The 22,997-nt window shown below is 42.6% G+C and overlaps 1 protein-coding gene across 2 annotated transcripts in view; it reads left to right on the top strand.

Moving 5' to 3' along the window:
* Window positions 1–22,997, top strand: part of TGFA (transforming growth factor alpha) — an 80,323-nt gene that overhangs the window by 46,371 nt on the left and 10,955 nt on the right. For both annotated transcript variants that reach the window (XM_033950553.1, XM_033950554.1), the window contains exon 3: window positions 19,244–19,361. In XM_033950553.1, coding sequence (XP_033806444.1) covers window positions 19,244–19,361 — 118 coding nt within the window. The remainder of the gene's footprint in view (window positions 1–19,243; window positions 19,362–22,997) is intronic.

Consider the following 22,997-nt stretch of genomic DNA (forward strand, 5'->3'; position numbering starts at 1 on the left):
CGAAGTTTCCACAAAGTTGTGTAACATTTTTTTTACTAGTAGATTTGTATGATTCTCCAGAGTTAGTTGGCGGTCCAATATGATGCCCAGAATTTTAATAGAAGCAGAAATTGAAAACGTTTGACCATTCAGATGTAGTTCTTTTTCCTTTATATTATCTGAAGGGCTAGCCAGAAAAAATTTTGATTTTTCCGGATTCAGTTTTAGTTTTGCCCTCTTTGTCCATTGCTCAATATGAATTAATAATAAAGATACCCAGCCACCTATGTGACCTTATGAAAAAGGGGAAGGAAAAAAACAAACCCATGCGGGCATCTTCCTTCCCTATTAACCCAGGAACCTTGTTATGAAATTCCCCAATTGGTCTTTATTTGGATTTAGTTCACACCTTCACAGTTGTGGCACTGGATGCTGAGCTGGCAGGAATGTCTAAGCCCCACCAGCCAAATACATTCTTTGTTGGAGCTGCACCTGTATTGCTAAAGCAGCGAGGAAGCTGTCGGGGTACTCCAGATGCCAGTGCTTGCAGTTGTGTGCATATGCATTGAAATGAGCATGTGCAGAAGTGTTGGAAATCAGAATACCCTGCAGGCTTCCTCACTCCTTTAGCAGTACTGGTGTGCTTCCAGCAGAGAATCTTCTTCCTCTGGTGAGGACTGAGCATCCCTGCCAGCCAAAGGTATGATTCAGGAGGCTCTAGAGGTGGGGAGAACTGACAGGAAACTCTGAGGGGGGGGCCTCATAAATTGAGTTCTGGCTAGGGTTACAAGATGTCCAGGATTCCCCAGACATGTCCTCTTTTTGAGGACTCTAGGAAGTCTGGGCGGCTTTTCTATTTTGCTGTTTTTGTCCGGGGAAACCAGACATCTGGAAACCCTACAGCAGTCATTGCAAGACCTGCGCCACCTATCCAGAGTCTCCTGACATCCCCATCTTCATTGCAAGGCCCACACACCTATCTCGGGGTCACGTCTGGAAGGCCTCTGAGCATGCGCGCATGCATGTGACATCATTGTTTCGCATCCGCATTTGTTCGGAGGCCCCGCAGACCCGGCCCAGATTCGGAGAAGAGGCAAGGTTTGGGTGGGGTGGGGGTAGGGACGTGGCTGGGGGTGGAACAGACTAGGCCACGTGTCTTTTTTTTTCAAGAAGGAATCTGGTAACCCTATAGAAACAGCGTAACACTGCATCTTGCTAACCTCCCCTCATCCTCTCCCAGACACACACACAAGGAGTAGGCGGCAAAAGTATGGTCACCTCTCCACCTCCATCCCCTCACATATGTACCTCCATACCTTCAATTCACATCAAACCAGCTTTCAGCAAATCCAAAACACTGCCCATGAGAGAAATTTGTGTTTGCTGGATCTCCAATAAATGCAAGTTGTCAAAAAATACTTCGACACTATGTCTTTTAGGCTATTGGTGCAGTCCCTGATCCTATCAATGCTGGACTACTGCAACATTGTTTACCTAGGTATCCCAAAAAAAAAAAGGTACAAAAATTAAAAATAGTGCAAAACACAGCAGTTCTTCTGATCTTCGGACTGAGGAAAAACGACCACATTACCCCTTACTACAAAAGGTTGTACTGGCTGCCAATGGAGGTGCGCATTCTGTTCAAATTTGCCTGCATTTGTTTCAAGCAGGTCTGGGGTCTAGCGCCTTCCTACCTGCTACCACACTTCATATTTCACAACCCCATAAGATCAACCAGAAACCGAAACATATTTACTTACCCAAAAATCACAGGCTGCAAATACAAATCATATCTGGACAGGACTTTCAAGTTCCAAGCAGGCAGACAACAGTCCTGGCTGGACAACTACATAAACAGAGCCAGTTTGACCTACGGCGCATTCCGAAAATCAATCAAAACCATTCTGTTTGACAAATTCATCTCCTAAACAGAAGCCTCCAAATGATATATTCTCCCTCTCTCTACCTCAATGTAATTTCGCTGTTTTTTTGCTGTTCATTTACCTAATTCTTATGTAACCCGCTCTTCTTACATCCTGTACTTTGCTGATTGTCCAGCCTTCTTCAAATGTGAACCGCCTAGAAGTCTTTCGACTATGGCGGTATAGTAGAATAAAGTTATTATTATTATTGAACCTATTTTGGCATAATGCGACTCAGTAATCTCTAGATTAGATTAGATTAGATTATGGGTTCAGTAGGACAGCTTTAGGAACCCCTGGGCCTTGTTTGTTGGTGGACATGCAAGTATCAGTCAGCTTTTCTAGAGTGATCTTGCACTGGGATTCAAGTCTTATTCCCCAAATCCTTGAAGCGATTCTTACTTCTGTATAATGTGGAAAAGAACCCCTGCTTGGAGCCACAGGAGCGCTCTGCAATGATGTGAACCTCTCCTGGCAAGAAAGAAGCAAGGGTGTGTTCCTTTAAGTGATCAGCTGGGTTCTGGTCTTTTGATCTTACAGTTTCTGCCACAGGGTAAACAGACAGGCACTCTGTGCTTAAGACTTGGGTTGCTTCAAAAGTTTATAATTGTAAAAGCCCACACTCTAGACCTCAGACTTAACTCTTTGTTGACAATATCTTTTTGTCCTTACATAGATTTAATTTTTTTTTACAAGGACCTTTTTAATAAATATAAAGGGGCTCATATCTTGGGGTGTTTCCTCTGTTCTATATTGAATAAGTTCTTTTTTACTTTGATCCCAAATATTCTGTCTTTTCACTTTAAGCTCTGGCTTTGCTGTTTGAGTAAATCTTAAGGGTTTTGCAGGTTGGAAGAAAATGAACAGCACAGATATGTAATAGGGTAAAGTGTCAAAACACTTGCAGACTTTGAAAAATTGCAGGAAGCCTTTAAGAAATTAGAAGACTGGTCATCCAAATGGCAGATGGAATTTAATGTGGGCAAATGCAAATTGATGCACATCCAAATCATAGTTACCTTATGCTATTTAGAGAATAAAACAGGGAAAAATTTTCCCCATCCCCATTGGATCTCTATATCCCCATCCCATGCCTGCAAGCTCTGTCCTCATCTGCACATACCTCAAACACTTTAAGATCATAAGTGTTTGAAGCTTGTGTGGTTAAGGCAGAGCTTGCAGGAATGAGACAGGGACAGAATTCACATGGATGGGATGGGTATATCGAAATTCCGCAGGGATGGGGACAAATTTATCCCCGTGTCATTAGAAATCAGCACCCAAGAAAAATATCAGGGTGTTATTGTAGACAATATGCTGAAATCTTCTGCCCAGTGTGCAGTGGTGGCCAAGAAAAACAAATAGGATGCTAGGAATTATTAGGAAAGGGATTGTAAATATGACCAAGAATATTATAATGCCTTTGTAACGCTCAATGGTGCGACCACACCCTGAGTATCACATTCAGTTCTGGTCGCTGCATCTCAAAAAAGATATAGAATTAGAAAAGATTTAAAGAAGAGCGATCGCAATGATAAAGGGGATGAAACTCTTTTCATATGAGAAAAGGCTAAAAAGGTTAGTATTCTTCAACTTGGAAAAGAGACGGCTAAGGTGGTATATGACTGAGGTCTACAAACTCCTGATTAGTGTATAAGAAGTAAAAGTGAAATTTTTTTTCACTTAGAGGATATTCAATGAAATTAAATGGAAGTACTTTTAAATAAATAGGAGGACGTATTTTTTCACGCAATAGTTAAGCTCTGGTTCTCATTGCCAGAGGATGTGGTAACAATGGTTACTATGATTTGGATGTGCATCAATTTGCATTTGCCCACATTAAATTCCATCTGCCGTAGCAGGATTTAAAAAAAGATTTGGACAGATTTCTGAAGGAAAAGGCCATAGTCTGCCAGTGAGATAGGCATGGGAGAAGCCACTGCTTTCCCTGGGATCGGAATATTGCTACTATTTGGGTTTTTGCCAGGTACTAGTGACCTGGATTGGCCACTGCTGGAAACAAGATACTGGGCTTATAACTGTTCTTATGTTCAGTGTCTGGAATGGTACAGATGAATTGTAGGCTTGGTAGTCTCTGTAAAATGCACCAGGAAGGTGGTGGCAGAAAACCAGAACTAGCTTAAAGTCTGTCTGTCCAGGAACTGGGTCTAAGTGAGTTGATGCCAATGGTGGATGACAGGGAAGCAAGCTCTAGCCCAGGGGTGGGCAACTCCGGTCCTCGAGGGCTGGAATCCAGTCGGATTTTCAGGATTTCCCCAATGAATATGCATAGAAAGCAGTCATGCAAATAGATCTCATGCATATTCATTGGGGAAGTCCTGAAAACCTGACTGGATTCCGGCCCTCGAGGACCGGAGTTGTCTACCCCTGCTCTAGCCCCTACATCTTTTCTCAGGCTGTTCATATGATTATGCTGTAGCACTTCACATCTATTTCCTGCGTCTCCCCAGTGCTGTCCAGTCAGCACCAAAGAAAACAGGAAGCAGTTCCTTTGGGAGTACCATTTGGAAGCATATGCTGGTCTGAATTACGTATATCTTTTCCTAATAGGACATAAGATCAGGGGGAGAAAATAAATACTGCTTCCTCCTACCACCACCATACACATTCTCATGTTCAACTATCTAAAAGTGAAAACAAAAGTTTCTTTCTGCCTGCAAACCCATAGCCAGAACCATGGCAACTTGAGATTTGTTTCCACTTTGCATATATCTTCTGACAACGACATTTCATTCATAAAACCTGCAAACTGAGGACTGCTTGTGAAATTGGAAACCTAAGTCCTTTTTTCTCTCTTTTTCTAAATGAAAGAAAAGAGAGGTTGAGATACGTGTCAATGCTTTCCCTTTGCGGTCTGCTGCCTCTTGCCTGGTCAAGGCCAGAATATAAGTGGATTGCGTAGTGGGAGTGTGAGAAGAGACTTGTTCCCCAGATTCACTTGACTTGGCAGGGTGTGCAAATGAGGGCAGATGCCTTGTCATGGTCTGCTGGCATTCAAAGTCCAAAAGTAGCTTTGAGGTTTTGAAGGGCCGATTCATGCAGACGTACCTGTGAGGTTGCTTGGCTTCGGGTTGAAAGGGAGTTTGTGTCTCCTGTATGCAAACAGTACTCCTGGCGCTGGAATAAGTCAGTCATTCTAGACTGGACGACTGCATGTCCCACTTCATTCAAAGAGCCTGTGTGAAGAAAGGAAAATTAAGAGGGGGGAAAATAAGGAAGAAACTGTTTATTCAGAAAGAGATTAGGAGAAGGTCTACTGTGTAGTAAAACTGCTTTTAGAACAGGCTGTTGGTTTCTGAAATGAGAAACAGAGTTTTCTAGCTGCTTGTAGGTGCTGAGAAAAATGTCAGACTGTGTGACAAAGCTCCAACATCACGGTAAAAAAAATATTGTGGTGGGACCGTTTTTGTTTTTTTATACTAGTGATGCTGAGCACAATAGTATGCAAATTATATGCATGCTATTCCTGCAAAAAATCGCTGATAAAAGGGGGAGAAACTATGCCTGGCACTTGCTCAGAAGAGCAATCACTAACACAGCTCCTTCTCCTCCTGCCTCCCCGAACCCAAATCCTGCCAGTGCTCTCCCTGCCATGACGGTTGAGCTGTTCACAGCAGGTGAATCCCCGATCAGCTGAGCCAGCAGGACACCCTGAAGCCTTCAATCGGTGCCTTTGGTGATTCTGTGCCACTCGTCTGTTTGGGGCTTCCCCTGCCTGCTCAGCATCTGAGCAAGACAGAGCCTTAGTCTCCTCCCAGTGCTTCCCAGGATACACTGGAAAAGGCAAAGCCTGCCATTTTGAAGAGGGGGCCTGAGGCTGGAGAGGAGTGGGCATTCCTCCTGCTGAACCTATGAAAATATGCGGGGTTTGGGGGAGGGGGTCCCGGGGGATGTTCCTGGCCCATACGGCTGGGTGGGGGGAAGCTCTCTGGACTACTAGGTGCTATCTGGTGTTTGGGAGGGTTCGGCAGGAGGGGGGACAGGGCTATGGATGGTGGGAGAAAGGGGAGGGATGTAATATCATATATATATATTTTTTTAATGGGTCTGAGTTGTCATGGCCTTATACACTCCTGTCAGTGCCTGAGCCAATCGGCATTCAAGCACAGACAGGAAAGTAAGGCTTCGACAGCTCAGACTTTGCCATTAAAGTATGCATGGGAAACAATACGTTTTTGTGCTGTGCATTATTACACAGTTATAATACTAATGAGCTCCTTGTAATGCATTAGCATAGGGTTCTCGGTAGCTGCTATGATGATTGGTAGCAGCTACCGAGAACCCTTTTGTGCATCGGTAGGGCAGCTATCCATGCTAGTAAGAGTGCTTTAATAACTCTTACTGCCACAGAAAGCTTTTGAGTATTATTAAACATATTTTGAGCTTAATATCAACCTGGAGTCCTCTAAAACCCAAAAATAAAAGTACCGATCACTATAAATGGACACCTAAGTGACGCCTGACTGATGACTAAGCTACATCCACCTAACTTGCATCTCCCTAGCGCCCAGCTCATGCTCAAAAGTAGAACTGGTTTTGCAATGCCTATATTTTAGGCGTTAGGTAGACATGTTAGCAAACTCAGCGGCATGCGATTCTGTAAATGGATGTCCAAATCAAAGCCACTCCTACACCATGCTTATTTTTTAGGCGCAACTTTTTCCGATGGGTGTCCACGGAATTTTGGACGTCTATTTGTAGAATCGCGCTCAGCGTTTGGACGTCTAAGTTCCAATTAATGCTTGTTAAAGTCATTAATTGGACGTAGGCATCCAAATATAGTGAATATTTTGGATGCCTAAAGATAGACGTGCTTTACAGAATCTAGACCTATGTGCTGGAAAGTGAGAGGCTAATGTGTACAGATGGGGAGAGGGACCTTGGGGTGATAGTGTCTGAGGGTCTGAAAGCGACAAAACAGTGTGATAAGACGGTGGCTGTAGCCAGAAGGATGCTAGTCTGTATAGAAAGAAGAGTAACTATCAGAAAAAGGGAGGTATTGATGCCCTTGTACAGGTTGTTGGCGAGACCCCTCTTGGAGTATTGTGTTCAGGTTTTGAAGAAAAAAAGAGAATGGATTGAGCCATCCGGGTTTTACTTCTATTGAAAGCAATTGAAAGCAGTGGAAGTTAGGACAGATTGAGATATGGAATGGAAGTAAAACCCGGATGTCTCGATCCATCCTCTTTTTTTTTTTTTTTTTTTTTTCTGGCCCCTTATGGTAACCCTAGGACAGAGAGTTTGTGGTTCAAAGTTGAACAGATCTGGTATATGGTGATTACATTTTGTGTCCCCTACTTTTTTTCCTTTATGAGATGGTGGGGCATTTGTTGTGGGGAGAAGGAGTGAGCTTAATTAAACTAAGAAATGAACTTTTGTAAGTTCCTGAAACGTGCTGCTACAGGAAACCAGCTGAGTGAGCCACTCTCTCATTTCCCATGTGCATGTTTCCCTTTCATTTAAGGATAAGAAAAGAAATAAAACAAGATAAAATCCTCTTCAGTGGTGTCAGTAATGAGGCCAGAGAGACTTTTTCAAAGAGTTGAGGCCCTTAGCATACAGGCAGAAATATGTGGAACAAATTAGCATGTTGTAGGCCAAGCCTTAAATCCTCCACCGCAGGAACCCAGGGAGCTTTGAAAGGAAATCGATGGTGGTCTATAGAAGAAGCTGTCTAAAAGCAGGAAATCAGTTACTGGGAGAGATTAATTGAAAACAGAACGGAAGTGGCACATAATGAAAGACAGGGCACATGGTAACACTTGTGCCTTTGTACATCTCTATCCCTCTATCTCCCTTTCTCTTTGAGTTTTGTCTGCATGCCTGAGTTGGAAGAATATCCACATTTGTTTACCCCAGCTGCTTCTGATAGACCAGGATGTCATGAACTCTCTCCTCAAGACCTCCAGACAACATAGTTTGTTTTCCTCCCCTTAAGAATACTATAGTAGTGCAGTAAATGATGGCAGATAACGACCTATGATCATCCAGTCTGCCGGACAAAACAAACTTATAAGGTATGCATATTTGATCTTGATTTGACTTGCCGTTTTCAGGGCACAGACCATAGAAATCTGCCAGACCATAGTGCACAGACCATAGTTCTTCCCCTCTCTGACCATCATCTGATAACTTTCACAATTCATCATCCTCCCCCCAGATCCAATCAATCTCCTCCAATATATTCAGGAATCTTCAGGCTATTGACCTATACACTCTCTATACTACTGGTTCACCCCTCCTCTCAATCACAAATCTGTCAATGAGGCTGTCTTCTTCTATAATACCATTCTGTCCTCGGCTTTTGATACCGTTGCTCCACCCCACCACACTCCTCCTATAATACCATTTTGTCTTCGGCTCTAAATACCCTTGTCCCCCCCCCCCCTTCTTCCACGTTCTAAAAGATATATCAGCCCCCCAGCCCTGGCTGACCTCTAAAATCTGCTGCTTACACTCCTGTACCAGATCTGCTGAATGTCTTTGGCTCAGATCCCGCACTCACATTGACTTCATGCATTTCAAATTCCTCCCGACCTCCTTCCAGTCTGCTCTTTCACTTGCCAATCAAGACTACTACACCCATTTGACTAATTCTCTTGGTTCCAACCCTTGTTGGCTCCTTGCAACACTGAAATCTGTACTCAAAGTACCCTCACCTCTAACCCCTCCATCACTCCCCCCCCCAGACTATGGCTCAGTATTTCTATGATAAGGTTCACAAAATTAACCTTGAGTTCTTCTAGGAGACCCTGCAATATGGCTATCCAAATCAATATCTGTTTTAAAAAGATCCCAATAGGGTCCTGAGAAATATGTGCAACTTAAAAGGGACATGATTAATTCACATGTTCCATACTTAAAAAAAAAGTCATGCCACACTTTGAATCTATAATTGGACATAGTATGTAAATTTAAATCATCTTGCTGGTGTTCAGATAAATTGGATATGAACCTTTTTTCAGTCCAAAAAGAACTCTAAAACCAGAGGTCACAGGGGCTGAGGAGAGGAATGGCATTGGGAAATCTTCCTGAATGGAAAAGGCTGTAGAGGCATGGACCAGCAGCCCAAGGGAGGAGGTGGAATTCAAAAGAATAACAAATTTAAGAAGATCTGAGACGAGCCTAGGGGATCCCTAGCTGGGAAGAAGAGAATCGGAGATCAGTGAGGATCTATGACAATGTTCTCATTAGCTACTACAAGATCAGATAAAATATTTCTTCACGCAATGTGTAATTAAACTCTGGAATTTGTTGCCAGAGAATGTGGTAAAAGCAGTTAGCTTAGCAGGGTTTAAAAAAAAAAAAAAAACAACACAACAACAACAACAAAAAAAACAAACCTTGAACCATTTCCTAAAAGAAAAGTCTAAGATGGACTTGGGAAAATCCACTGCTTATTTCTAGGATAAGCAATATAAATATGTTTTACTGTTCTGAGATCTCGCCAGGTACTTGGGCCTGGATTGGCCACTGTTGGAAACAGGATACTGGGTTTATTAGACCTTTGGTCTGTCCCAGTATGGCAATGCTTATGCTTACTGTTGGCACTGCCTTTGGAACAACTTTCATTTTGTTGCTTCCAACACCCATGTTATTCTTATGAGATTGTGTACTATGAAGGAATTTGGGTACTAGGCTCAAACTCACCTCGAGCCATATGATACTAGAAGAAAACAGAGTAGATGGCCCATGAGAGGCATCAGCAACAAGATGGGATGGTGAAGGGGATATTAACGGGGTGAAGAGCTGACTTGGAGAGAGAGGAGAGAAGTCTGGCTAAGATAGGGTTGGGAGAGGGTGTTAGGGGAGACTCAGGAAGAGAGCAAGGCAGAAGATTCAGATTCATTTTAGTTACACTGTTGATCTGAGTGTATCTGAACAGCCAGACTGGATGCATCATTACAGGGGAACCTCCCTTTGTTTCATGCCTGGGGCACTGGGCACTGGCCACCTAACGTGGCAATGGTTCTGGCTCTCAGTGAAATTGGGTGTTTGGTTTTTGTTTTTTTTTGCCAGTATGGTCCCTGCTTGAAAAATAGTGGTCTGACGTTGCAACAGAAAACAAATAGAACAGAGTTCGATGAGTCTTAACTGACATTTTTGTATGGCAATATTTGTTCTGTGTTCTGTAGTAGAGACGTCAGTATCTTCATTCAATAGCAAACATAATCTTCCTACAAATAGACTGCCATTTGCTTTTCATAGACTCCCTGGCCTTCTCTAAATGCCTCAGGCATCTTAAAACAAACAGACATTTTAAATATAGTAACTGGAAGGATACTCCTGTCCTTCTCTCCCCCACCCCCAGCCGCCTACTAAATCTTTTTATAACCTTGAAAACACACAATGCTGTGACCGCCCACTACTTGTTAGTGTCTCAGGCTTATTCTTTACTGAAGGGAGGGCAGTTCTCAAAGCAAGTTGCAATGTAAAGGTTAGCCCAGCTGTAAAAAGGTCTCTCCTACAAGCTTGATGCTGAACCATTTATTTATTTTTTTTGTACTAACAGTGCAAGTTCATTTGATCTGGGACGGGTGTCTTTTCTCATCTCATACATGTATTTTCAAGATCACGGGTTTTTCATAAGAACATAAGAATTGCCGCTGCTGGGTCAGACCAGTGGTCCATTGTGCCCAGCGGTCCACTCACACAGCGGCCCTTAGGTCAAAGACCAGTGCCCTATTTGAGTCTAGCCTTACCTGCGTACGTTCTGGTTCAGCAGGAACTTGTCTAACTTTGTCTTGAACCTCTGGAGGGTGTTTCCCCCTATAACAGCCTCTGGAAGATCATTCTAGATTTCTACCACTCTCTGGGTGAAGAAGAACTTCCTTACATTTGTACGGAATCTATCCCCTTTCAACTTTAGAGAGTGCCCTCTCGTTCTCTCCACCTTGGAGAGGGTGAAGAATCTCTTTTTTCTCTACTAAGTCTATTCCCTTCAATATCTTGAATGTTTCGATCATGTCCCCTCTGTCTCCTCTTTTCAAGGGATAAGAGGCACAGTTTCTCTAGCATCTCATTGTACGGCAACTCCTACAATCCCTTAACAATTTTTGTCACTCTTTGGATCCTTTCGAGTAGTACTATGTCCTTTTTCATGTACAGCGACCAGTGTTGGACGCAGTATTTCAGGTGGGGGTGCACAAAGGCACAGTACAGCGGCATGATAACCTTGTCAGATCTGTTTGTGATCCCCTTCTTAATCATTCCTAGCATTCTGTTCACCCTTTTCACTGCTGCTGCGCATTGCGCATATGGCTTCATTGACTTGTCTACAAGTACTCCCAAGTCTCTTTCCTGGGGGCTCTCTCCAAGTACAGCACCGGACATCCTGTATTCGTGCATAGGATTTTTGTTACCAATATGCATCACCTTGCACTTATCGACATTGGACCTCATTTGCCATTTTGCGGCCCATTCCTCGAGTGCGTTTATGTCTCATTGTAGGTCTTCGCAATCCTTCTGTGTCCTCACTATGAATAACTTTGTATCGTCCGCAAATTTAATCACCTCACTCGTCGTACCAATTTCCAGGTTGTTTATAAATATGTTGAAGAGCACGGGCCCGAGCATCAAACCCTGCGGCATTCCACTCGTGACGCTTTTCCAGTCCGAGTATTGTCCATTTACCCCTACTCTCTAGTTCCTGTCCGCCAACCAGTTTTTAGTTCATGTTTTTAATCCATGTTTCCATGGTTATTGGCTAATTTATGGTACTTAATCATTTAGTTGCCTCTCCACTTTGCAACTGTGGGTCACAAAAATGATGGACAGTCTGTTACTGGAAGAAACGTGGATTGACCATCATCAGAAATTACAGGAGTATATTACCAAATCTCAAGATTACTAGTTCCTCAGATTCGGGCTTGTATTTCTACAAGTATTATGGGAAGAAATTGGTAACCTCTGGTTTCTATAAGAATTTATATATTAAGAGACATGATGATTCCACAAGATGAGAAGTACAGCTTCCATTAGAGGATAACAGTTAGTATTAGATGGAGGTTTGATTGAGGAAGATCTGTAGTATTGTACCACCAAGAATGAAAATGGACAGGATACAAACAGTATACTGTATTGCAATTTCCAAAAGCTATTTAGTTTATTTGGAAATCTATTTATAACATAATATAGTTATAAATAACATTTTTGCAAACGGATATGAGCAATATATCATCAATAGAAAAAGAACAGTTACTATAATCCTCCAAACCAGATCTGGGGTCTGTATTCTTATAACACCAAATCTTCAAAATTATAATACAAAACGAAAGGAGCTAAGCCCTCCCCTCTCCCCATCCAAGAACTCGGAGTACCATCAGGAACATGAGTCACCTCCTGTGACCTATTCAAGACTTGACTACAGGCCTTGGGGGGATATCAACTGGATATTGGAATTCCAAATGGATAAGAACCTTCTTTGTCGCTCTGGTGAACATCTAGCCCTATATGATTCTCATATCATTAAGGCATGTAGCTTGTTTCTCCAATACGAGAATGTTGGTGGGGGAAGGCTGCAACCAATGATTGAGTATACATTGTTTTCCTAAGCATATATGATTTACCCTAGAATAGTTTTTCATTTGGCCTTTGTTTCAAAAGCTGTTCAGTTAAATGGCTTATTTGAAAATTACTCTCCTGATAGTTTAGTGTTTTAATGTGACTGTCAGGACCTACTGTTCACCTCTCCATATGTTATCATTCTAGCTAACTAGGTAACTGCCTGATATCCCTAATGGATAAGCCAGCCCTGAGTGAAGGATGGGTTGTTTGTAATATTGCAACCTCCACACACTCATAGAATATAACAGCCGACAAGAATCTTTAGGGCCATCCAGATTTTTTTGTTTGTTTCATTTTCATAAAATACAATTTTTTAAAGGTTTTTTTTCCTGCTATGGCCAGGATTCACTAACCTGCCAGATCGGGCCCGATCCTGGCAGGTCCGACCAATTCAGAAAACAAAAATATGCAGATGGGGGCGATCTGAGAACGCCCCCATCTGCCTGAATGGATCGCGCATGTGCAGACCATAGGAGCAGCGATCTTTTTTTAAAACTTTTTTGTACTTTGGGCGGCAAGACTTCGGGGAAACTGAACCAAACGCCGCCACCTCCACTGACCCTCGACACGCGTGGCTCCCAGAAAGCTGGTCCCGCTCTTGACAGCTGCCGCCCTCACTAATAATAAAAAGATAAATGGAGCCCGTGGTTTTAACTCGCTTAGAGCCCGCGGGTTAAAACCACAGGCTTGCACTGCGGGGAAGGGTGGGAGAGTCCAGGCAGGCAGGAAATCATGGCAGTTTGGGGCAGGCAGCAGTTTGGGCAGGCAGGAGAAGAGCATCGGAAAGACGAGCAGCAGGAGATGAGAAGCAGGCTGAGCAGGGCAGCTTTCGAGGCGAGCAGGCAGGAGAGATTGCAGGGCAGAGAGCAGGGCTTCCAATTGAAAAGACGTTTTTGACTGGTCCCCAGCAGTCGCTTCTTCAGCCAGCCCAGTCAGATCAGAAATTTGGTGCAGTGAATCGGGTCGCTGTCCAATTTGCATGCATTTCACCTCATTTACATGCACAGATTTGAAGCGGATCGCAGGAGAGGTAAGTGAATCAGGCCGGATGGAAATTTGATAGTAAAAGGGTCGCAAACCGATCGGTACACAATCGGTTTGCTTTGTGAATCTAGCCTTATATAAGAAGAGGAGCATGAGTAGGATTCCCATATTTTGAAGGTTTTTCCTACATGGGTAATTGTGAGTTTTCATTGATACATACAGTGTGGAATATTGCAGGTACTTGTGCTATATTCCTTTCTTTCTGAGTTTGTGTTGGAGATTGGCTTTTACTAATTTTTGCTTCAGATTAGGTGATAAGCAAAATGATTGTACTGGTAGAGCTGGGAAACAAAGCTTTTTCAGTAATTCATCTTCCTTGGAGTAGTTACTATAGGTATTTTTTTATTTTTATTTTTTTTATTTTTTCTAACTCTGGATTATATGTCACAACAAAAGGAACTCTTTCTGAGGTTATCTTTTCTTTGTACTTCATTGGGTTTTCTCATAATGTCTAAGGTAAGAGGCAATCTTCCTGTAAAAGATTTTGGCGTTGTAGGGGTTGAGTTGTTTTTATGTTGTTCTTTTTTGGTGGGGGGGGGGGGTTTGAAGGAATCAGTCAAGATTTTGAGGGGTTTATCATTGTCTCTTGGGTCAGAGCATATACACTGATATCATGTGATTGGCTGTGTTTCGTGGATTGTTTTTATATGTGGAAGCTGAAATTATGTTCCACCCTCAGCTCTAGCATATATTCTTTCTCTTCAGCAGTCTTTCTGTTCAATATCTCCCCCCCCCCAATCCCCAGCAGTCATGTGTTCTCGTCAGTTCTACTTACAGTGCACCCCTGATATCTGGGTAGCTGTCTTCCTTTTTTTTTTTTTTTTTTTCCTTCTTCTCATCCTCTCAGGGCAATTGATGCCAACTCGGGCTACTCCCACAGACACACCAGATCGAGCTGAAGCCACTGCTCTTGAATGTTTTGGTCAGAGATAGCTAGTGACTCTTTCTTCTGTGCACTGGAGCCTCCTTCAGCCTGGGCCGCACAGGCTGATGATATAGGCTGCCTTCTCCCACAGCCTGCATGGCCAAGAATCTAGCCCCTTAGTGGGGGCTTCAACCAGGCTAATACCCATCAATTTCTGAGCCAGTAAGAGCATCCTGTTTTGCCAGCTCAGAAATTCACTCTGTTACTAAAAAGAGCTGCCCCTTGCTGACTCTTATTTATATTCCAGTGTAGTTACCTCAGTCGGTTTTCTGTCATGGATATTGTTTGAGGGCTGTCTGTAACCTTCCTCTGTCTACTTTTGGGTGTCCATAATCACTACACAGCCTCTATTGTGTGTATAATTAATAATAATGGATGTTTTGTAGGTCTTACTTTTATGGATTAAGTGTAAACATTTTTATGCTCAACCACCCTAAATGGTACTACTACTACTACTACTGTTTATTACTTATGCAGCACTGTACATTTTGCCATTTAATAGACGGTCCCTGCTCAGAAGAGCTTACAATCTAACTTGGACAGACAGACATTAACATATACGGTTGGGGATTCAGAACCCAAGGTGAGAGGAGTTAGGAGTTGAAAGCACTCTCAAAGAAGTGGGCTTTTATCTAGAGAATGACATGGAGACAAATTTTTCCCCACCCCGTCCCCGTGAGTTTTGTTGCTGTCCCTGCCCCATTCCTGTAAGCTCTGCTTTAACCCCACAAGCCTTGAACGCTTATGATTTTAAAGTGTTTGAGGCTTGTGCAGATGAGGATGGAGCTTGCAGGAATGGCGCAGGGACAGGAAAAGAAATCGATGGGACGGGGAAAAATTTGCCCCCATGTCATTCTTTACTTTTAACTGGTCCTTGAACAGTGCCAGAGACAGAGCCCGTCTTAGGGACTAGGGCAGCTTGTTCTAAGCTTACTATTTAAGAGTACCCGATTACTGTTCAATGTATTGTAAACCACTTTGGGTGAATCTCTTCATGAAAAATGCGGTTAATAATTCCCAATAAATAAATATCTCATCTCTTCCCTTGTCTACTCCCCTCTATCCCCTCCTCTCTCCCACCCCACCCCAAGGTAGTTGGCATCCTTTGATATCCTCCTTTGTCTCTTGCAGCTTCCAGCCTGAGGGCCCAATGCAGAAACTTTCCCGCATGATTATCGCAGGATAGCAATGTAGAAAGGGATTCAGAGTAGGTGTTAATTTGCCCAGAAACCCTGACTGCATACTGCATCGCACTAAATTCAAATGCAGCATTTCCTATCCCACAGCATGTAAAATTAAAATAGAAAAAAAGCTTTAACTGCTCAACTACTGTGAGGAAAAATTATGCCAGGGTCTGGGAAAGCATAGAAGGGTTAGTTGAAAGGAGTAGAGGTCTACTAGCACCCCCCATCTCTCCACCCTTCTCCAACCTGACCACCCTGCCTCAGATAGCTGACATCATCTCCCCTGGTTGTCTAGTAATCCTCAACTCCCAATGACCTGACATGAAGAGACTCTTCACCCCTCCCACCCCCTATCTACAGTTATAACCACTCGATGATAGTCTACTGGCTCCCTTCCTCCTGTCCTCTGCTGATCCTTGTCCCTGAGTATATATAAATAAATCCTGGTGTTTTAGGTGCACCCATGTACCTTTGTAGGAGGCCATATGCTCCTGCCTCCAGCATCACCATCTTGAAAAATGGCTGTACCCTGCTCTGCCTGGTGCATCCAGGAGATATTCTGGAAGTGGCTAAGCTTCTACAGCTGGTAGATATCCTTGGCAGCATGGACAGGAATAAATGTGCAAACTTAAGGCCAATTCATCTTTTGTTGTCATTATCTACTGTCACATTTTCTGTACATTGCACTGTTTGTGGTGGTTTGGGGAGTGATGTTTTTGTGGCTTTTTTTTTTTTTAATCAATTGATGAATTCACGGTGCGTATTTCTATATACAATCATCAATAAATGGTAATGTACAGCAGATGAATGGGGATGTAAATGGCTCCTTATTTAGAATTCAATATATATAAAGGGGCCCCTTTTTACTAAAGTGTGGTAATTTTGTCCTTATCGTACATTAAATGCAACAATGAATGCATGACACACGCAAAGCTCGTGCGTTTACTGGTGGGGGTCATTCCTACCATGTTCCTTTACCATGCAGAAAAGTTCTTCACCATGTAGTAAGTGCATTACCACCTCCGACATGCAGCAGTGACAGCACAGTATATCGTCTAACCATAACATACCCGTGTCCTACCCCATAATAGGCAGTGCAGTTAGGCCCCGATTGTATAAATGAGGCCTACAAAAGGGCCAAGGAATTAAGTGCATAGTGGTTATCAATTTTCAGTGAGGTGTCATTTATAGAATCACACCTAATGGCACCTAAATTGGAATTAGATTTTGACGCTTATCAGTGCCTAAGGCGCCTCTATTTATGCCAGGATTTTCTTGACCTAAATATCGGCACCTACATTCAATTTTAAATGCCTACATAGAAAACATGCCCAAGATTCACCCTTAACCACACCCACTTTCTGGCAGGCACATTGAGGTAAGCGCCTACCAATTTAGGCACTTAACTAGCAATTAATTTTGATTTTTGCCAATTATTGAGCCACTTAAGCTTGTTATCAGCGCCGATTAAGCTAATTACAAAATAAGGTTTGGCGCCTAAGTCAGCTAGGTGCTCCGATTTTGGTACCTAACTTCAGGCGCTATTTATAGAGTCTGAGCCTTACCCCCCCCCCCCCCCTTCTACGAAACTGCGCTAGCGGTTTTTAGCTCAGAGAGCCGCGCTGAATGGCCCGCGCTGCTCCCAACACTCATTGAGTTCCTATGCGAAAAACCACTAGCACAGTTTCGTGGAAGAGGGGGTTAGTGTGTGAATTAGTGGTTGCTAGCTGTCATGCCAGTGCGGTAATGGTTACCACATTTCTTTGCTGACAGCACACGCTAATTCACACACTACTTGCTTAGCACACAGCATAAATTCGAGGCTGCTTTCAGAATGGTTGGTAGTTGGTTGATGGGAAATAGGTCATATGTCAGTATCCTAGAGCCTTCATGCTATGACACTGGCACACAAGGGACAGCTCTAAATGTCATATCCTGGCATTTTCATTGCTATGATTTGGTTTCTGATGCTACAATGACGTAAATGTTTTGTTTATTTTATGACTGTTTTGTTCTGTTTTCCCTGACATTAATAAAAACTACTCTTTAGGTATTTGTCATACACAGTCGGACAGAGCGCATTAGGAGCTAAAAGTAAACAAATCCTGAATTTTATGGCCCTTCTTTATTTTGGGACTCACAGATTACTTTGGCTGTCAAATTTTGTTTGTAGAAATCACATGTATTCCCTGGTTATGGTTTCCATGTTTGACAGAGGCTGGGTCTACGCAGCTGTGTCTGCAGCAGAAGAATAAGACTCTTAAGTGATAGTACATGGGACCTGCTCCTTGACATGGCAGTGGACTCCAGCTGTTCTCCTGCCCCATTCCTCCTTTTCTGCCTGGCCTGCAACTCTAACTTGAACTTGAGTTGAGAACCAAACTCCACTGGGGCTTGCAGGCCTAAGGGGAAGACGAAAGGTCAGGATCTGAAGAAGGGTTTAAAGACCTGGAGCAGCCTGCAGTTATCTGTGTACTCTGAACCCCCTCCTAGAGATTCCTACTTGCCATCCCATTCCTTCATGTACTTGAGTTCAAGGTTTGGACAACATTACTGTATCTTGAACAGTCCAGTAATTTCTCTGTTGTATTTGCCACAGTTGGGTGGGATGCCAGAACTAAGGCTTGGATTTTAATTCCTCTAGCTAAGAGTAGATCACTGTTGCAGAGAAAAGAAAGTAATCACCCCCTCATCCAAACTGGTTCTACGGGGGGGGGGGGGGCATATGGATACCATACCATACCAGGAGAGAACTAAGTCCAACCTAGCATTGCTACATTTCTGGGAAGATATCTCATTCTTTCCATGGAGGATGGGTTAAAGATCCTGGATCAGGATGTGACATCAGAAGGGAGTCATGCTAATTGGAGATGCTGCTCACACAGGCGAACATTTGAAGAGGGAGTGCTCAAAGAGTAGGGAGGGTGCACAGCATCTCTCCTCCTCTCTAACCCCCCCCCCCCGTGTACCTCTTCAAATGTTCACCAGTGGGCAACATCTGCCATCTCCTGCTCTCGTCGGCCTTGGCTCCCGATCACTTTCTGGTTGTGGGACCAGGACATGACATCAGAAGGAAGCCAGGGCCGGCATGAGGATGATGCGCGCATCAATGAACATTTCAAGAGGTACCTGGGGGTGCTCGAGCGGCACCTCCCTCCTTTACAATGCTATTGTATGGTATATGTCCTAACAGGGTGCTCAAGCATAGGAAACAGTGAAAGGATTATCTTTGTTATTGTTGAACCAATCAATTTTGCTAAAGTTTACTTGTAAATATTTTGTAAGTGTACTCTGTGGCCAAAGTAATGTACTTTACTTTAGCGAGATTTCACAATATTTGGTGACTCTTGGCGAAACATACAATCCGTTTTTTTCTACTGCAATTTTTTGTGACACATTTTTCTTTCCTTTTCTACCATGGACCCCTGATGAAGGTTGTCCGAAACACGGACCGTGTTGGGTCCCCTGTTTGGTAAAAAGGTTTTTAGATATACTTTAGTTGTCACAATAAATTTTGCCTACATCGTTGTACACATCTGCAGTTTTGGTTTGTTTGTTCAAAGTAATGTACCTAAATAGGTTTTCTTTTTATTTTCTCACAGAACCTCCAATGGCTGCAGCAGTTAGATCTCATTTTGATGACTGTCCAGACTCCCACAGTCACTTCTGCTTCCATGGCACCTGCCGGTTTTTCATCCAGGATGCCAAACCAGCCTGTGTGTAAGTCGACAGCTAAGTGTATGCGAATGCTTATATCTGTCTTCCAGTCTAACTTTAATGCATCTATTTTCATTTAAAAGTGGAGGAGTAGGGGTGTCCCCACTGGTGTTGTAAGGCGTGTCTCCTTGCTCGCAAATGCATTTTGCAATTCTGAACTGTTTCTGAGCCTCCCTCTTTTTGGACCTGGAGATCTTTGGTGCATAATTTGGCCCCATGGGAGGCCCAAGAGGTGGTTGGTCGCCCTCGTCACAGGCATAGTTTTCTGCTAGTTTGGGAAGTCTATTTGGCTTCCTTATCTCCTAGAGGTCATAGTCTCCTTTTGAATCCTCTTGCTTAGCTTTGTTGGTGTGCAACACGCTCACTTTCGGGATCGGTCACTTCTGGTGTGGGGTTTTTCTTGTTTTGTTTTCTTTATTTCTTTTGGGGAATCATTACTGCGGATGCCAAGGGCCATCAGAGCACGGGCCTTTGGAATGTTGGAGACCTGTTGGTCGTCTTTTATATGCTTCTTTGGTGGGGGGGGATCTTTATGGCTGGTAGGGTTGGGGGGCGGGGCTCTCTACTCTTGTTCTACCAAAGCAAAACCACAAAAATTTTGTATTGTTGGATGTTGGTTCATTGGCTTTGCTGTATTCTTTGTTGCTTTCTGTTTATGCATTCACAATAAAAAAAATATTTGAACATAAAAGTGGAGGAGTAGTGTGAGAACCACAGGAACTGGGCTTGATTTTTTGATTCCCACTACAGCTCCTTGTAACTCTGTGCAAGTCACGTAACCTTCACTTGCCCTAGTAATTCCATCGCTTAGTATAATAAAGACAAGATACGATCTTTGTGGTTACAGCGCCCAGAATATGGAACTCTTTACCATCATTTATTAAAGAAGAAAAATCATTAAGTAAATTTAAAGGACTGTTAAAATGCTGGTTGTATAAGGATGCCTTTGAGACCTAATCATCAGATTCTCTTTTGACCCCGTTCTCTGCAGAAACTCGCTTTTCCTTTGTCTTAGGTTCTGAGAAATTTTTTTTAAACTTTTAATTTACTTTTTACTTTTTATTATACTTTTAAAATTTTACCCTCCCTTTGTTCTTACCTTTCATGTTTTCCTTACTATGCGTATTGTAGTTCTCCCTCCTTCTTCTATGTATAAGTCCGTAATGTTCGTGTGTTTATTGTAGCTAATAACTAAGACCCTGTTTTTAATTGTAAATCATTTTGAATTTATGATATTGCAATACATCAAAATTTTAATAAAACCTGAAACTACAAAAGTAAGTACCTGTATATAATAGATAAACTGCTTTGATGGTAACCACAGAAAGTTGGGTATATCAAATCCCATCCCTGTCCCTTTCCTTTTATAAACCTGTTCTTAGAGCCCCAGGAGGGTTGGGAGTTCCACGAATTCCTATTGAGGAAACAGCTGGACTATAAATTCCAGAAGAATCAGTGATGGGAGTTAAAAACCTGAGCTGGTGCTAGGTTGAGCCCATTCCATTTATTTAATCCCACTGTGATATCCCAGAATGTTTAAAGAAGGTAGGGTTACCAGATTTTACTCCTGTAAAATCTGGACCCATAGCCCCATTGTGACTTCCTTCTATATTCTCCTCACCATGTGCTTATATTTGATTTGACTGTGAAGGTAGTTAATAAACCTCAATCAGACTAACAAAGGAGCACTGTACAGAATAAAACTAATCACAATGAGACATCTTGTGTTTCCTGATGCTGTCGGAGTTTACCAGTCTACACCTCAGTTCATCCAAGTCTCGTGTAGAAATTTATTGACTTTATCAAGTTAAAGTAGCTTTATGTCAACCTTCATTAGTCAAATTGACTTTGGAGAGTTAGGCTTCTATTACTAGTCACCTTGTATTTTCATATCTTTAAAGGATCTACCAGTGTCTCAAAAAGTTCTAGTAGGCAATATTAGACAAATTTAGCAGTCATTACAAATATATTCCTTTTTTTCTTTGCATTCCACATCAAGAACTACTGACAGAAACACAGACTTTCAAAGACCATGATGAATGCATGTGCCACTCGTGTGACAAAATAATATCCTGTAGTTTGACCTCTAGCCCCTTGCTGGGAAAATGCTTCAAACGACCTACTTTATTTGTTTTGATAGGGTTTCCCTCAATCTGGTTTTGGACAGTGGTTCTGTAAGATCAGGGGACAGTAGCCTGAAAGAGACTTTTTTTGAAAATTGTTTTAGTAATAAAACTCTTGGGGGTCCTTTTACTAAATACGTGTACTTGTGCCTAACTCAATCCATGCCCAAACTCTACCCCATAACCATGTTTACTTTTGGGTAGGCGCCTACACAAAAATTAAAATTTTTAAATTGTTTTTTAAAGGCACTGTTCAATTAACAGTGCCAATTGAGCCAATTAAAAAACTTAAGGCACCCTTTTATCAAACCGCATTAGGATTCTTTTAGCACCAGCTGCTACAGTAAAAGCGCCGATGCTCGTAGAACTCCTATGAGCATTGGAGCTATTACAGCAGCTGCCGGCAATGGAAACAAACCCTAAAGCAGCTTGATAAAAGGGGGCCGATCTAGGCACCTAATGGCAGATGCTTTTTATAAAATCAAGGCCAATATGTCCAGAACATAAGAGTTGCCAAACTGAGGATAGGACAGACCAAACTTCCATCAAGCCAGTATCGTTTCCAACAGTGGCCACCCAGGTCACACGTACCTGACAAGATTCCAAAGAGTAAAACAGATTTTGTTCTGCTTATCCTAGGAATAAGCAGTGGAAATCTTTCTAAACCCTTCTAAGCTAACTCCTTTCACCACATTCTCCGGCAACAAATTCCAGAGTTTAATTAAACATTGAGTGAAGAAATATTTTCTCTGGTTTGTTTTAAATGTACTACTTAGTAGCTTCATTGCATGTCCCCTAGTCCTAGTAATTTTTGGAAAGAATAAGCAAGTGATTCACATCTATCCTTTCCGCTCCACTCGGTATTTTATAGACCTCTATCATATCACCCCTGAGCTGTCTCTTTTCCAGGCTGAAGAGCCCCTAGCTACTTTAGCCTTTCCTCATAGGGAAGTCGTCCCATCCCTTCTTTCATTTATGTCGCTCTTCTCTGTATCTTTAATTCCGCTATATTTTTTTTTTTGAGATGTGGCAACCAAAGTAGCATACAGTATTCAAGGTGCAGCCTCACCATGGAGCAGTACAAGAGCATTATAATATTCTCATCTTTGTTTTCCATTCCTTTCTTGATAATTCCTAACATTCTATTTGCTTTCTTAGCTACTGCTGCATAAAGGGCTGAGGGTTTCAACCCTTCCCTACCCCCTCTATGGCAGCCTAGGAAATTGTCTATGGGCTATGTGTGTAACAATGCCCCTCCCACACAGGAAATTGGCATCCAAGGGGGCAGAGTCGGCAGCCACACGCATAGAGGTGAAGGGCGATCAGCAGCAGCGTGTGAATGAGGTCAAGTTCAACAAACTGAGGTGAAAGGAAATGGTCTCTATTTGAACAATGTTGGAGGTGGAGTTGGCAGTCATGAGCCACACTCATTCAAAAGGTGTTTTTTTTTCCCCCTCCAAGCACTTTTAATAAGTGAAAGATTTTCCTTTATGGCCAGCCCAGTGATTTCAGTAGC

This window comes from Geotrypetes seraphini, chromosome 6, assembly GCF_902459505.1.
Source record: "Geotrypetes seraphini chromosome 6, aGeoSer1.1, whole genome shotgun sequence".
Lineage (NCBI taxonomy): Eukaryota > Metazoa > Chordata > Amphibia > Gymnophiona > Dermophiidae > Geotrypetes > Geotrypetes seraphini.